General features: G+C 36.8%; 1 protein-coding gene and 1 pseudogene across 1 annotated transcript; both read left to right on the top strand.

The window, feature by feature from the left end:
* Window positions 1-2,993: 2,993 nt before the first annotated feature.
* On the top strand, window positions 2,994-3,968 carry LOC149195832 (polyadenylate-binding protein RBP45A-like). Its single transcript, XM_089408038.1, has one exon. It carries the CDS (start codon window positions 2,994-2,996, stop codon window positions 3,966-3,968), a length of 975 nt encoding a protein of 324 aa, XP_089264164.1.
* A 2,848-nt stretch (window positions 3,969-6,816) lies between these two features.
* Window positions 6,817-8,355, top strand: LOC149195833 (polyadenylate-binding protein RBP45A pseudogene; annotated as a pseudogene).
* The last annotated feature ends 8,774 nt before the right edge of the window (window positions 8,356-17,129 follow it).

A 17,129-nucleotide genomic window follows, 5' to 3' on the forward strand; every position in this document is an offset into this window, starting at 1 on the left:
GTTGTCTTAAATTAGGATTTTGTCCAGTCTTTCTTTTATGTTACTTTTACCCACTCTCTTGTTATTCTAGGTATATTTTCCATTGTTTGGAGGAATGTCTAGAAGGATATATTGTTCCATTATTTCTTCTAAAGTGTTCCCGGATGGATCCACTTGAAAGTTTCCTCCAAACGTTTCCTCTATACTTCTAACCAGATTTAAATCTCCTCCTAAAATTATTTTTCCAGCTTTTGTTTCTTGTAATACTTCCTTTATTGTTGCCCAGCACTGTTCTTTCTCCTTATAGTGGTTGGGGGCATATATATTTATCACCCTGTGTTTCTCTTCTGTGTTGGTCCTCCTAAGACCCGTTTAAATCTAGTGTTGCCATGTTTTCCTCCCCAATAATTCCCACCTTCCTTTTTTCCAGATTGTGCATATGCCTCCTAATGCTCCAGTTGCCTGGATTGCTTCCCCTTCATATTGCCTGAACTTTTTTTTAAGATTTTTCGATTCTTGGTTGTTTACTTTTGTCTCCTGGATCATAAGGATATCTGGGTTCTCTTTTGTCATAATATCTCTTGTGCATTTTCCTTAACAGGTGAGCCCATTCCTCTGCAGTTCCAAGACACTATTATCATTATTTACTTGTTGGGTGGTGCATGGCACCTTTCCCCTTATGCTTGTTTTTCTCCATATTTCTTGTACTTTTCCCTAGATAAGTGTCCATGGGCTGTTGTGTTCCTAGGGCCATTTCTTTTGCTACTGCTTCATCCCTTATTTATTTATTTGTCTTTCTTCAAACTTTTTTTTGGTTTTCGGCATTTGGAAATGCTTCTTTAGCTTGTTTTCTGGTTAATATCTTATCTACTAAGGGAGGGGAGAGAGGTGAATTGAGTCTCTGGGGGAGAGGGGGGACTGCTGGGTGATTGGAGAGCGTGGGGTTCCAAATCTAGATATAGATCTAGCTTTGGCTCCAGGGATGGGGGTATGATGTGAGCAGAGGATCAAAGGGGTTTTGGCTAGCTAAGTTTGCTTTTGGTGAGAGGGAGAGGGCTTCAGCAGATTGTGAGGGTTGAGAGGAGAGCTAGACTAGTTGTTTGTTGGCTATCTTCTTTCATTTGACCTGTTCCCATTTATTTTCTGGATCCTCAATATTTTCATTTTCATTTTCTCTATTTTTTGTACATCTATTTGAAAAATGACTATATTCATGACATACCTTACATTTGAAGGGGATTTGCTCATAGTCCAACTGTTGTATGTGCGTCCAATAATCCACTTTTATTTTGATAGCTTCAGGGAGACCTTTTCCTAGATCCACTTCCATGCAGATTCAGGCGCATGCATGCATGTTTTCTTTAGATTCACATCTGTTTATGTATTTCCCAACTGCGTTTCCTATTGCTTTGACTGAATCATCTCCCCAGCAGTGGAGAGGCAGATGCAGCAATCTTACCCATACTGAAACAACATTTGGGACATCCATTTCTGGGTCAAAGTCCGATGTCCATATGTTCAAATACAGTCCTCTTGTATCCATATAATATGGACCGTTCCTGAATATCAGATCTCAGTCCTATTTGGTTTCGAATTGGAAGGTGTAGTAACTTCTACCACAAAATCTTATTGAGATCTTGCCGGATGTTGCTACAGCCTAGTTTCTTTCTACCCAATTTCACAGTCTTGGGTGATGGCTACAACCCAGTAAACTGCCCTGCTAACCCTCATTCTGCCAGGGAGAGTGCTGCTTTTCTTGGGAGTGCTGGAGGGAGAGATATTTCTGGTATTTCTTCCATTTTTTTAACAAAATTTGAAACTGACGGTCCGTTCTTCGCTGGACCCATTGTAGAGATGAGGGAAGCAAAAGCTTTTTTTGTTACTTCTGATTCTTGCTAGTGATCTGTGTGATGATGATCTTCCTCTTCTGGTGGATCCATATTGCTCAAACCCCAGCAGCAGAAGGCCGCTGAGGGCCAATATGATCTGAGGCAATATCTGCGTGCCAAAAACTACAGTCGTGATCTTGCCTTCCTCTTTCTGTCGTTCTGACCTCAGCAGTAAGGGCCACTAAGGCGCAACGAATGCTGCTTCGCGCTGGGAGCTGCTGCAGCAGCTAGGGCTGCATGCTATCCTCAGCTACTCTCCTCACCATCTAGTTAACTATTCTACGAAATGACTTTTATTACAATACACAATCAACTTTATTGCAATATGTAATGTATGTAATAGTCTTAAGAGGAGTATATTGCTAGGTATTGCGTGATCAAAAGTGACTCCAAACATGTATACATCTAGTAGTGTAGATGGTGTGCTATATGTTGATAGGTGAGAACACCCCACAAGTGTCATGTCTCATAACATCAATATTCATGAAATTCAATTTTAAAAAATGACAATATTATTGTAATAAGGTGCCACATACTAAACCATGTTTATCATTGTTATTCATATAGTCTTATATAAAATTATACACAATAACATTATATATTCTCTCTAGAATCATATACACATTTTAAAAAGACTACATTGAATGTGATATTCACCACCCTTAAGGAATGACTATATGATTTCTAACATTCCTCAAAATAAGTAACATGCTAATTATAAATCTAATTGAGAAATATTGAGCCATAAAAATTGCTTAAACTTTTTTTGCAAAGGGAAAATCAATTAGACTTTTCTAAGAAAAACATGATCATACATATAACATAAAATAAAAATTATCCAAAATACTTATAAAATTTTATATAACATATTTGAATATATATATATATATATATATATATATATATATATATATATATATATATATATATATATATATATATATATATATATATATATAATTTTTATAATAAAATTTTAAAAACATAATAGTAATCCCCGAATATTAAAATTCTTTAAATCAAACCTAAAACATAACAAATATCAAGTCATATATTTAAACTGCTTAATTCTCACTCATCTCATGAGAAAACAATTCAACTGTCCTCAAAAATAAGATAACACATATGGTGAGGAATAAAGATTATTCATCTGTAAAAGGAGAAAAAGTTATTACTGATAAGGTTACAGGCCGTTCAAAAGGATATGGGTTTGTAACATTTGGGGATGGGAATGAGCAGGCTAGGGCTATAACAGAAATGAATGGAATATTTTGTTCCTCTAGATCTATGCGAATAGCTCCTGCCATAACAAAGCAGACTACTGTTTATCAACAACCCTATCCTCCTCAAGTGGTCGAGTTGGACCCAGAGAATGATCCAAACAATACTACCCTGTTTGTTGGTGGCTTAGATCCCAATGTGACAGTGGAAATGCTGATGGATACATTTGGCGAGTATGGTGAGCTTGTGCATGCAAAGATACCTTTCGGCGAGCGGTGCGGATTTGTCCAGTTTAGCAACAGGGCATCTGCAGAGTTAGCATTGCAAATGTTACATGGTACAGTGCTTGGTCAGAGACCAATTAGGCTTTCTTGGGGAAGAAACAAACAAGTGCAGCAACCCTATCCTCCTCACGTGGTCGAGTTAGACCCAGAGAATGATCCAAACAATACTACTCTGTTTGTTGGTGGCTTAGATCCCAATGTGACAGTGGAAATGTTGATGGAGACATTTGGCCAGTGTGGTGAGCTTGTGCATGCAAAGATACCTTTCGGCAAGCGGTGTGGATTTGTCCAGTTCAGCAACAGGGCATCTGCAGAGTTAGCATTGCAAATGTTACATGGTATAGTTCTTGGTCAGAGACCAATTAGGCTTTCTTGGGGAAGAAACAAACAAGTGCAGCGTGCAGGGCCTTTTCAAACACAGCAACCAAATCCAAATGAGTGGAATGGGGCATATTATGGTGATGGACAAGGATACAATGTTGGTTATGGTTATGTCACACAGCCTCAACAAACAAATCCAAATACATGGAGTGGGATTCATTATGGTGGTATCCAAGGATCCAATGCTGATTATAGTTATGCCACGCAACCTTAAGACCCAAATATGTTCATTAATATCGCTCCAAATGCAAACTATCAGCAGCATCCACAGTAAATTAGTTTCAGTTACAGCAGCCACAGTAAATTAGTCATAGATTTTTTGGTTATTGTTTTAATTTTCCAATCTGCTATTTTTAAATAATAAATTTAATATTTTAAATTATTAACAAAATATTTGTTCATGGTATATGGTTTGAATTTTTGTACTTCAATTTTTTACTTTTATTTTTTTATTTTGAATATATATTCTTGTTACAGAGAAGTTGGAAGGTATTTGTATTTTAAATGGGTAAAGTTGGAAGTTCTCTGCAATAGGTTAAATCTATTAAGATTAAACAATTTTACTATTTTTGCAAATTTCTGAATTAAAATAAATCAACTAAAAACAATAACTTGGTAGAGATTGATATTAATCCTTATAAATAAGATTTTATAAAACTTCATATCACCCTTTTTAGGAATAACAATGCACTCCACTCCCTAAATTTTCTAGGGAATCATAGTTACAAAATTTTCATATGTATTATTACTTTTTAAAAGCATGAATTAACTGTAATTTGTAGAACTTTATTTTAGAGGTAGTTAAATTCTCCATTTAATGTATATAAAATTTCATTATTTAACACATTGAAACCATGCTTAAACTTCTTGCCTCACTCAATCAACGTGGATATGTCAACATCACTCAAGTTGGAATCATAGATATTGGGAGGTGATTAAAAAAAAATAAGATTTTATAAAATTTCATAACTCCCTTTTTAGGAATAACAATGCACTACACTCACTAAATTTTCTAGAGCATCATACTTACAAATTTTTTTATTATTACTTTTTAAAAGCATGAATTAATACTAATTTATAAAACTTTATTTTAAAAATAATCAAATTTTCTATTTAATATATATATATATATATAATTTCATTATTTAACACTTTAAAACTATAATTAAGAATCACAGATATTGGAAGGTGATTACGAGAAAAGAGGAAATAATTATTGAGTGGGTACACTTTTGGGAACCTCGTATGACTGCCACGCGCTCCAAGCCTAAGCCAAAAATGGCATATTATGTAGTGGGGCTTGCATTTTAGGAAAACGTAAGATAGGGAGGCTACACAACCCAAGAGGAAATTTAAGATGTTTCTTTAACACTTGATACCACCAAAAGTAAATTTAATGAATGGGAAGTCGCATAATTTATCTTTGTAATTAGCATAGATTTATTTGTGTTACTTAAGCTTGATATTTTGGTTTATATATATTAAAATATTTTATTTACGTAATATATTGTTTATATTATTATTTTTTCTTTAGTTTGGTAGGACTTTTTAAGTTTCAAGTTTTTATATGTCTATTATTCACCACATTTCCGGGGAGGGTAGCACAAGAATCGATCCCAAGATCTCCGGTTCGGTGAGACTTCATTTCCACGGCCATTGCTACTTGAGCTACCCCAAAAAAAATTTTTTTTTTTTATTCATATATTTTTAAATATATATGTTCCTCATATTGAAAGGTGACAAGTATTTTTCTTTCTTTATATATATATATGTGAGATGTTACTCAACATATATATTATTTCATTTAAACCAAAATTTAGTTTTAGTTTTTTGCTTTTGTTTTTTTAAGTCACTCACTCATTTCTTGATTTGGAGCATAATATCAATATTATTTTTAGATGTAATGTGTTAATTCAATGTTGAGTAGTCAAGGAAAGAAATTAAAAACTAAACTAGTGCAACCATATAAATTAAATGTTTGGTAAATGTCAATAGACATCAATCCATGATAAGCATCAAAACACTTATCCCATGACACATCACATTTCCTTGATTAAAAAATAATAGTAAATTTTAACTTAATTTTAAATTATAATTATTATAAACATAATTAATGTGTGAGTTAAGCAATATTCTTAACCATGGAGATTCACCTCCATCTTATCATGGAGTGTGGATATTAAGACTCTTTTTGATAACTTTAATAAGAAAATATTAATCAAGTTTATTCTACAAACTGAATTTTATTACAATATGTAATGTAATAATTTTAATAGGAGTATATTGTCAAGTATTGCCCTGATCAAAAGTGACTCCAAAAATGTAAAAATCTAGTAATGTAAATGGTATGCTATATGTTGATAAGTAAGAACACCCCACATGTGTCATGTATCATAACATCAACATTAATGAAATTCAATATTAAAAAATGACAATATTATTGTAACAAGGTAGCACATATTATACTATGTTTATCATTATTATGGATCTAATCTTATATAAAATTACACACAATAATATTATATATTCTCTCAAAAAATCATATATATTTTTAAAAAAATTATATTAATTGCCATATTCACCACCCCAATGATTTCTAACATTCTCTTCAAAATAAATGACATGCTTATTATAAACCTAATTGAGAAATATTGAGCCATAGAGATTGCCTACTAAAAAATATCAAATTCTTGTAAAGGCACGATCATAAATAAGAATCTGATTTCCATTCTTTAATGTTTTCCTTAAATTAATACATTTAAGTTCAACTAACCCCAACAAAATGAAGCATCCACATTTTGATAGTACAAGCCAGGCCCGGACTGGTAAAGGCGAATATATATAGAACCTACACATTTCTATTACCAACATACAGTCTTACTTTCTAGTATATCTTTCGAGCATATAAGTGGACAGAAGCTGTAGCTCTCTGAAGTGAAGTCTGGATTAAAACCTGCCCAGTCTCCATAGAATTTTTGCGTACCTTTCGAGTTGCCATAGATTTCCTGCAGTGCGCTGTGTCAGGGAGATTTTTCTGGCATTCTTTTAAATATTTCAGAATGATGCAGCCAGATCCCACTGCAGAGCCCACGATCAATTCCCAGCAGCAACAATATCAAGAACAATTGATGATGCCCCAGCAACCCCAACCTCAACCTCAGGTTATGGTGCAGCAATCCCGGCAAGAAGTGAACTCGGCCGACGATATTAGTACCCTCTGGATCAGAGGTTTGCAGCATTGGATGGATGAGAATTATCTGCACGAATGTTTTGCTTCTACCCAGGACCTTCTTTCCCTTGAGATCATACGCAATAAGCAGACTGGACATTCAGAGGGTTATGGCTTCTTGGATTTTGCAAGCAATGCAACAGCCCAGATGGTTCTCCAAAATTACAATGGTGTAGAGATGCCCAGGGCTGAACAATTTTACAGGCTAAATTGGGCAACGAATACTGGTGGAGAAAATCGTTCTGAATATTTTACTATATTCGTGGGAGATTTGGCATCCGATGACACAGATGAGCTGCTGCGAGAGACCTTCAGAGCCAGATACCCATCTGTAAAAGGAGCAAAGGTCATTACTGATAGGGTTACAGGCCGTTCAAAAGGATATGGGTTTGTAACATTTGGGGATGGGAATGAGCAGGCTAGGGCTATAACAGAAATGAATGGAATATGTTGTTCCTCCAGACCTATGCGAATAGCTCCTGCCATAACAAAGCAAACTATTGTTTATCAGCAACCCTATCCTCCTCAAGTGGTCGAGTTGGACCCAGAGAATGATCCAAACAATACTAGTCTGTTTGTTGGTGGCTTAGATCCCAATGTGACAGTGGAAATGCTGATGGAGACATTTGGCCAGTATGGTGAGCTTGTGCATGCAAAAAAACCTTTCGGCAAGCGGTGTGGATTTGTCCAGTTTAGCAACAGGGCATCTGCAGAGTTAGCATTGCAAATGTTACATGGTACAGTGCTTGGTCAGAGACCAATTAGGCTTTCTTGGGGAAGAAACAAACAAGTGCAGCAACCCTATCCTCCTCAAGTGGTCGAGTTAGACCCAGAGAATGATCCAAACAATACTACTCTGTTTGTTGGTGTCTTAGATCCCAATGTGACAGTGGAAATGCTGATGGAGACATTTGGCCAGTGTGGTGAGCTTGTGCATGCAAAGATACCTTTCGGCAAGCGGTGTGGATTTGTCCAGTTTAGCAACAGGGCATCTGCAGAGTTAGCATTGCAAATGTTACATGGTACAGTTCTTGGTCAGAGACCAATTAGGCTTTCTTGGGGAAGAAACAAACAAGTGCAGCGTGCAGGGCCTTTTCAAACACAGCAACCAAATCCAAATCAATGGAATGGGGCATATTATGGTGATGGACAAGGATACAATGTTGGTTATGGTTATGTCACACAGCCTCAACAAACAAATCCAAATCCATGGAGTGGGATTTATTATGGTGGTATCCAAGGATCCAATGCTGATTATAGTTATGCCACACAACCATATAATGCTGGTTATGCTTATGCAACGCAACCTCAAGACGCAAATATGTTCATTAATTTCGCTCCAAATGAAAACTATCAGCAGCATCCACAGTAAATTAGTTTCAGTTAAAGCAGCAATAGGGCATCTGCACAGTTAGCATTGCAAATGTTACATGGTAGAGTTCTTGGTCAGAGACCAATTCGGCTTTCTTGGAGAAGAAATAAACAAGTGCAGTGCGCAGGGTCTTTTCAAACACAGCAACTAGATTCAAATCAATGGAACGGGGCATATTATGGTGGTGTACAATGATACAATGGTGGTTATGGTTATGTCACACAGCCTCAACAAACAGATCCAAATCCATGGAGTGGGATTTATTATGGTGGTATCCAAGGATCCAATGCTAATTATAGTTATTCCACACAAACAAATAATGCTGCTTATGCTTATGCCACGCAACCTCAAGACCCAAATATGTTCATTAATATGGCTCCAAATGCAAACTATCAGTAAATTAGTTTCAGTTACAGCAGCCACAGTAAATTCATTATAGATTTGTTTGGTCATTGTTTTTTATTTTTCAATCTGCTATTTCTAAATAATAAATTTAGTATTTTTAATCATTAACAAAAAATATTTTTTCATGGTATATGGTTATTGAATTTTTTTGTTCTTTTATATCATATAGGGTTATTGAGTTTCAATTTTTTCTCTTTTTATATTGGATATGTATTTTAGTTATGGAGAAAAATACTTAGTTAAAAGTATTTGTATTTTTAATAAGCTATAGAGAAAAATATTTATTAGAAGGTATTTGTATTTTTAATAGGTGAAGTTGAAAGTTCTCTGCAATAGTTTAAACTGATTAAGATTAAATAACTTTACTACTTTTACAAGCATTTGAATAAAAAATCAACTAAAAACAGTAACTTGGTAGAGATTGATATCAACCCTTATAAATAACATTTTATAAAACTTCATATCACCCCTTTTAGGAATAACAATTCACTCCAGTCACTAAATTTTCTAGGGCGTCATAGTTACAAAATTTTCATATGTATTGTTACTTTTTAAAGACATGAATTAACACTAATTTGTAGACCTTTATTTTAAAGGTAGTTGAATTCTCCATGTAATGTATATAAAATTTCACTGTTTAGCACTTTGAAACTATGCTAAAACTTCTTGCCTTATAAGGCTTTGAAGTTGTAACACACAAGTTGTGAGACACTAAAGCACAACTACATATGGTGTCAATGTTTGAAATGAAATTTTGATGGTGTAGTTAAAATCAAACATAGTATGTTTAACAAAGCTTTGTCTCATGAGTGCATTTGACCCCAGGGCCATAATTGTGCCTAATAGTGTTGAAAAGTGTAACTAGGTTTAGTCTTCATAATGACTTGTGTAATTATGATTTTATGTAAATTGATGAAAATAAGAAAAATAAAATTATTTTTGTAATGCTTGAATCATGGGTTTCATGATCAAGGGATTTTATTTTCAGTAGAAGCTTCCATTGAGAGCTATTAGGTTTGGTCATCAATACATAAAGTCTAATGAGTCAATATAAGTATTGAAGACCCATTTGGGTATGTTACACTGTAAAAGCAAATTTGATTATGTCATAAACCCTTCAAGAACTTGTCACAAGATTCTCCTCATTTCGGGCTTCAAAATAAGAAAAAGGATGTTCCTTCGAAGACAAGTCGACTTATTTGATGGACAAAACACTATATATAGGCAGCTTGGCTTTCATTTGGATTAAATTTTGGTCAAGGCAATCTGAGTGAGAAAAGGTGTGAAGATCACAAAGGAGAAGTATTATTATCAAGCAAAGGAGGAAGATAACCGAGTTCCTTTGGATTTGTTTTAGGGCTAAACCCTTCAACATGTGTGAGATTATAGTATTGTCTATTGCAGAAAGGGCCAAAGTACTACAGTCATCTTAAGAAGGATAGTTTCCATCAAGCGAAGAAGGTTGAAGGTCAAAGTTTCTCAAGGAATGAATCTAGGGTTTCTAAAGAAGGGCCGAAAAGTGCATATCTAAGCCAAGGAGCGAAATATGAAGTCTAGGCAAGGGAAGTGGGAGGAGGAAGAAGTTTGAATATCATTATCTCAAGGAAGAAGTTAAACAAGGGAGTCTTGTGACTTTGTCTTGGAGAAGTAAATAGGTCAAGGGTCTTGATCACCTATATTTTGTGTCTCTTGTCTCTTTATTGTTTATGCATTGGTAGTTGTTTGATGAAGAAGAACACTATAATAATTTAAGTAAATGTCCTAATCTAAAGTAGTAAAAAACATTCACAATTAGTTATCATACGATGGGTTGCAAGTGGTCACAAATATGATAAAAAACTATTTATGTGGGTTTGCTTGTATAGTTGAGTTAAAGATGATATATCTGTGTGTGTGTGTATGTGTGTGTGTGTGTGTGTGTGTGTGCGTGTGTTTCATGCAATATTTGAAAAGAGATATGCATTTACTAGATTTGTTCACTATTCTATATGTGTGTGTGTGTGTTGGATTATGAAAGATCATTGTATTATGATTTTCATACTTGATGTAATTGGGAAACATGGTGAGTTGCATATACATTGATTGCATGTACAAGCATGCACACAATTGAATGTTTGGATGTAAGAACAAATTCTTTGTGAATCTACAAGGTTCATTGATATATCAATTTGTATATCTACATGATATATCACAAGATATAGGGTTGTAGAAAAGTTGTACATTTGCCTATATATTTGTTTGTGCAATTGGAAATTTAAAACCCTTTTCCATGCAAAAATATCAAAAGAATTGTTGTAGGAGAAATATGGAAAAAAAAAAAATATTTTCCTTCTTAAAATACATGTCAATCTAAGGGAAATGCACTAATGTTGAATTTTGTATTATGAGATGATGGATACGTAAGTTATTGAGTAATGCATTACTTAAGATTAGATATGTTTTCCTTAAGGAGAAAATGTATGCTCAAAATGGAAATTATGTGTTTTTTATATGAAAACGGGCCATTAAGGAAAATACATACGCTAGAGTGAACAATGTAAGTCTTGTGTTAGGATTTGCATGATAACGTCTTGAAATCATAATGATAGTTAAAGTTCATATATTTAGATGAATTATAAACATTAGCATGTTATCCCTATGAAATTTCATAAAAACAAGGCATTGTAGAAAATGTGTGTCCTGTTAGGGAAAATGTACACCCGCAAGTGAATGCATGTAATGATTTTTGTACTTGTTAGGGGAGGATATGCACACGTTGCTAAGGATAAATGCATACCTTCACTATAGAAATGCATGACCTTGACACAATGTGCTAACCTATAATCATGTAAGCCCTAACTAATTCTTCCATAGCCATATGAATGGCCTTCATGGGAAGAAGATTGAAAATAAACGGTAATCCATTATGAGATGATGATGTTGATAGGTGTTAAATTATGGTATGTTCTATGCTTAGAGCAGTTTACTTCTTTTCTTCTTATTAATCACAAATTAGCAATCACATATACATTAAGTAAAGTGTAGATAGAACCTTAAATGATCAACAGAAAACAAGCCAAGACAAGAGACACAAGATGTAGTGGCTAGCCAGGGCCAAACCCCAATGCGGGGAAACCCTTTGATAAAATCTTCTTTTATCTTCAATAGTTCAGCAAAGAGAAATAGTATAAAATCAGAATTCTGTAAATTTATATCAGCAGCAGAAAACCCTAGATCAGCAAAGTCAAACTTGGTCAAACGAATTGAAATTGACCTCCAATATGCTTGGTCAATTTCGGGTCAACTAGCCCTTGAATAGCCTTAAGAAAAAACCCTTGAACAACACCAAAAACACAGTCAAACTACTGCCCAAAACTAGGGCAATCAATGCTGGTCAAACCAAAGGTCAGATTGCCTCGGTTTCTATGCCAAAATCTGCAGCCTGCTTAGGAGAGGCAGCCACACCAAAACCACACCCTTGATGAGTCAATGCTTGCTCAACGCAGGTCAAACTTGCCTTATGTTGCCTCAGTCAAACTCGGTCAATGCAGTCAATAATTTCTGCGTCCTCTTTCAGCCTGCGTCTTCTTGCTTCCCACGTGTGAGAGATCCTCTTCCTTGTGTATACCCAATCATACAAGGAGAGAGAGAAGAAAGAGAGATGATGAGATGATTTGAAATGAATCAATCTCACTTGTATTTATATGATTTGTGCCACACATTTAGTTATTGGCTGACCTTGACAATTTGTCAAGTAATTACAAATAAATTCATATCTCCATAAATACTTGTTGGAATCGGATGATCTTTAGATCAATCCCACACCTCTTGACAAGAGAAATCTAGGAAAAATATCAACTGCCATAAATAAGGTGACCCACCTGGAGTTTGGCCCTAGTTGCCAATTTTAACACTCCCTCTCAACTAGGGAGAACTCCATCTGCAATCCGTCTGATCGTCGTTACTATCCCAGCCATCAAATGCACTGCCCTGCACTGCTTGGACCTACTCTGCTCTACTCGAACTATGAAGAAGAAGAAATGATCGAGGATGTATCATAGCATCCTCCATTGACCCGAAGTCAGTCTCATAGTGTGTCATACCACTCTCACTGATCCTAGATCAATGGAGGTCATCCTAGCATAGCGATTACGATAGATACAATGATGCGTCCATCGATAGTACTACTAATGGTCCCTAACCCCATTTCCCTACTCATTGATCAGATGAGAAGTAATTCCCATGAGTCTTAGACTGCATGGGTAGGATGCCTCGACAGGAGAACTAATCATCCTATCCACAAGATAACGAATCATCCTGTCCGAAAGAGAATGAATCATCCTATCCAACAGTCACCACAGGAGAACTAATCATCCTGGCCCACAGGAGAACTAATCATCCTGTTCCATAGTCTCCACGGAGAACTAATCATCCGGGCCCACAGGAGAACTAATCATCCTGTCCTACAGTCGCGACGGGGTGTCACAGGGGAAGGTTGAACCTTTCACCCTGTACATAGTGCACCACCAAGGGATGGTGGGTCGCCCTGTGGTCGCATGTCGCTCCAAGAAGTACCCTGTGCCCCCCTGGAGATCCCAGAGCTCAATAAATCATACTTGACCCTCATAAGAGGGTCTCTAAACGACACCAAGTTGTTCTCGGAAAGTCAAGAATTTGACCTTTTCCAGGGGCTTCATCAAAATGTCAGAGGCCTGTTCATCTGTATTGATATGTTGGAGCCTTATTTCTCCCCACTGCACCATATCCCAAATATAGTGGCACCTAATATCGATATGCTTGGAGCGATCATGAAATACAGGATTATCAGATAAATGAATCCCGCTCTGGTTGTCACACAAGATCACGGTGGTATCCAATCTAAATCTAAACAGCTCACTGAAGAGCTTTTGCTCAAAGCCATCGACTTTTTCTTCCTACTCATCCAGGATATCGATGTAGATCCCAAAGAGAAACAACACCTAGAAGTAATCTTTTGGTCCACCACACTGCCTGCCCAATCAGCATTGGTATATCCATGTAGTCTCACATCTCCGTCAATGTATCTCAACCCATGAGTGATTGTGCCACGAAGATATCTCAATAGATTCTGAGCACCAATCCAATGTGACTGGTGAGGCTCAACCATATGTTGACTCAACATGTTGACTGCAAAACATATATCCGAACGAGAGTTCACCAAGAACATCAATGCTCCAATGAGTTGATGATACTCTGGTAGCATTTCGTAAAACGGGTCCGACAACACTACCGCTTAACTTCTTGAATTCAAGCTCCATCGGGGTAGTCACAGGCTTGCAGTCCACCATACCGAATCTCTCCAATATCTTCATCACATATTTTCCTTGAGATAGGAAAATCTCCCCTGGCTTCTACCAGACTTCTAGTCCTAGGAAACAGTGCATCAGTCCTAGGTCCTTCATCTCAAATTCAAAAGCCAACTCCCTCTTACATTTTTGAATGAGAGGGTCTGCACCTGTTAGAAAGAGGTCGTCAACGTACAACACTAGTATGAGAGGATTGTCATCTTCAACCTTAAAGTAAAGGTTAGAGTTAGCTTCACTCCTAGTGAATCCCAACTTCATCAAGTAGCTATCGATCCTCTCATACCACGCTCGGGGTTCTTTCTTCAACCCATAGACAACCTTCTTCAACCTGCACACATGAGATTCTCGATCATGAATCTCAAATCCTTTGGGTTGCTCCACATAGACCTCCTCTTTGATCGAACCATGCAAGAACGCAGTCTTGACATCCATCTGATGTAGGTTCCATCCTTGTGAAGCAGCAAGGGCTATGATCGAGGGGATGGTGGTATATCTGGAAACAGTGGAAATATCTCGTCATAGTCTATATCTTCCTTTTTAGAGAAGCCACGAGTGATAAAACGAGCCTTATACATTTCCGCACTTCCATCAACTGCATGCTTTATCTTGTAAAGCCATTTCGAAGTGACAACTGCTTTGTCCTGGGGTCTGGGGACCACATCCCAGACATCGTTTTTCATGATGGACTCATATTCCTCAGTCATAACATCCTTCCATACTTGATGCTTGACAGCTTCTGTGAATGACGAAGGCTCATTTTGGATGATCATTCTCATGATGGTCAAGTATTCCTGATACCTGGTTGGCTTCTTACTTTCCCGGAAGGTTCCCCTGGGTGCAATGTGCCCTTCAACGTCATCAAGTGTCCCCCTAAGCCATGAAGGCCTATTCCTAGAAGAGGAAGGTTCTTGCGGAGGGGGATCAATAGGATCCATAGGTTATTCCACATCGGGCATCGTCTCATCTTCCTTTTACTTTGGTTCCCTGGTGTTAGCTTCTTTAGATCCCCTTTGAGTAGGAATATTTTCAACTTTGCTAAGATCCATATCTTCGTCAAAGGTGACATCATGGCTAATCTCGATTTCCATTTGACTAGCTACATAGATTCTATAGCCCTTAGTGTTTTCGCTATAGCCCACGAATATTCATTTCTTTCTAAATTCACCCAATTTATTCCCCTTCTCCTTCGCCACATGGAAATATAGCGAACTTCCAAAAATTCTAAAATGAGATACGTCAGGTTTCTTACCATTGAACATCTCTTCGGGATTCTTGGAACCCAATGTTTGATGAGGGCATTGGTTTTGCACATATACGACGGTATTCACAGCTTCATCCCATAGAAACTTCGGAAGTCTTTGATCATGAAGCATAGCATGGACAACTTCCATAATCGTACGATTATTCCTTTCTTCCACACCATTTTTCTTAGGAGGATATGGTGTTTTAGTCTCCCTCTTAATGCCAACCTCTTTGTAAAAGTCATGGAACTCATTGGATTCATACTCAGTCCCATTGTCACTCCTTAAGATCTTGATCTTCTTTACAGTTTGATTCTCAATCAGGGCTTTGAAGTGACGAAACCAAGTGAACACTTCATCCTTTTTTTTCAAGAATTATATCCAAGTCGTGCAAGAATAATCATCTATAAAAGTGAGGTAATATAAATATCCTCCCAAAGAGTTCACAAGCATCATACTAGATATGTCTGAGTGAACCAACTGAAATATATCAGAGATCTTGCTTTGTCTTGAGGCGAATGGTCCTCTTTTGAGCTTTCCTTCGGCACATCCAGGACATACACCTTCTTTCTCTACTTGGAACTCGGGCATCCCTGTCACCATTTTTTTTTCATTGGGTAGAGCTTTATAATGGAGGTGAGCAAACCTTCGATGCCATAGTTCAGACTGAAGTGATGTGTCACAAGACATGACACCTAGAGGACTTCCTCCAACCTGATATAATGAATCGACTTGAAACCCAAGAGTGAAAGCTTCCTTAAAATTATTTTTCCATACATGTACCTTTCCATCGATGAAGTTTACCTTGTAGCCTTTGTACTCCATTTCCGAAACGGACACCAGGTTCTTTTTGAGATCAGGTACATATAGGACTTCTTGCAAATGAATTGTATTACCCTAATTCAATTGAAGAGTGACATTACCTACGCCTTTCATGGGATTTTTTGCGTTGTCCCCAAGAACAATTTCCATGTTGGTCTCCTTTTCAATCATATTGGAGAGAGCTTCTTTGTAACCAGTGAAGTGCCTTGAGGCACCACTATCAATAAGCCAATTTCCCAACGAGTCCGGGGGAGCAGTAGCAGAGAGGGTTGCTGGTACAAAATATTCATCTTTCTTATTAGATTCATACCTAGAGTTTCTTGCCTTCTTGAAAGGTTGTCCTCTTCCTTGATTTTCGACATTTCTTTTACCTCTGCCATTGGATGTGCCATTCCTTTGATTGCCTTGAGAATGATTTTTTTCATAGTCATGGTGTGAGTCCCTTTTATCAGGGCACTCCCTCGCATAGTTGCCCATTTTTTGTTGCAATTGTAACATCGACCTTTTCTTCCACCCTTTGGTCCAGCCTTTCCTTTCGATTTATCCCCAGAATTGTTTCTTCTTTTAGCATGAGACGAAAAGGAAGAGGGATGACCTTTAAGTATGGGCATTTCTTGCTCTTCCATCCTTGTCTCTTCTTGAATACATCTAGCCATCAATTCCTCAAATCCTGGGATGACATTGTTGTTGAGAAGAGTAGTCCTGAATATATACCATTTAGGTGGAAGTCCTCCAAGGGTTGTGATAGTCATTTCCTTGTCAAGAACTACTTCCCCAATAGATAGGAGATCATTCTTGATCTCAGCAATCCTTAAGAAATATGCTTGCATACTCTCATCTTTTTACTTCTTAATTTCCATCAACTTATTTCTAAGGAACATAACTTGATTTGCATCATTAGCTTTAAATAAACTCACCATTCTATCGTAGATTTCCTTGGAGGTTGTCAGCTCAGAAACATAGGCCACCAAGCGCTTGTTAA

This window comes from Pinus tabuliformis, chromosome 2_2 (assembly GCF_031772625.1).
Source record: "Pinus tabuliformis cultivar Carrire ecotype Pingquan chromosome 2_2, CPIR1, whole genome shotgun sequence".
NCBI lineage: Eukaryota > Viridiplantae > Streptophyta > Pinopsida > Pinales > Pinaceae > Pinus > Pinus tabuliformis.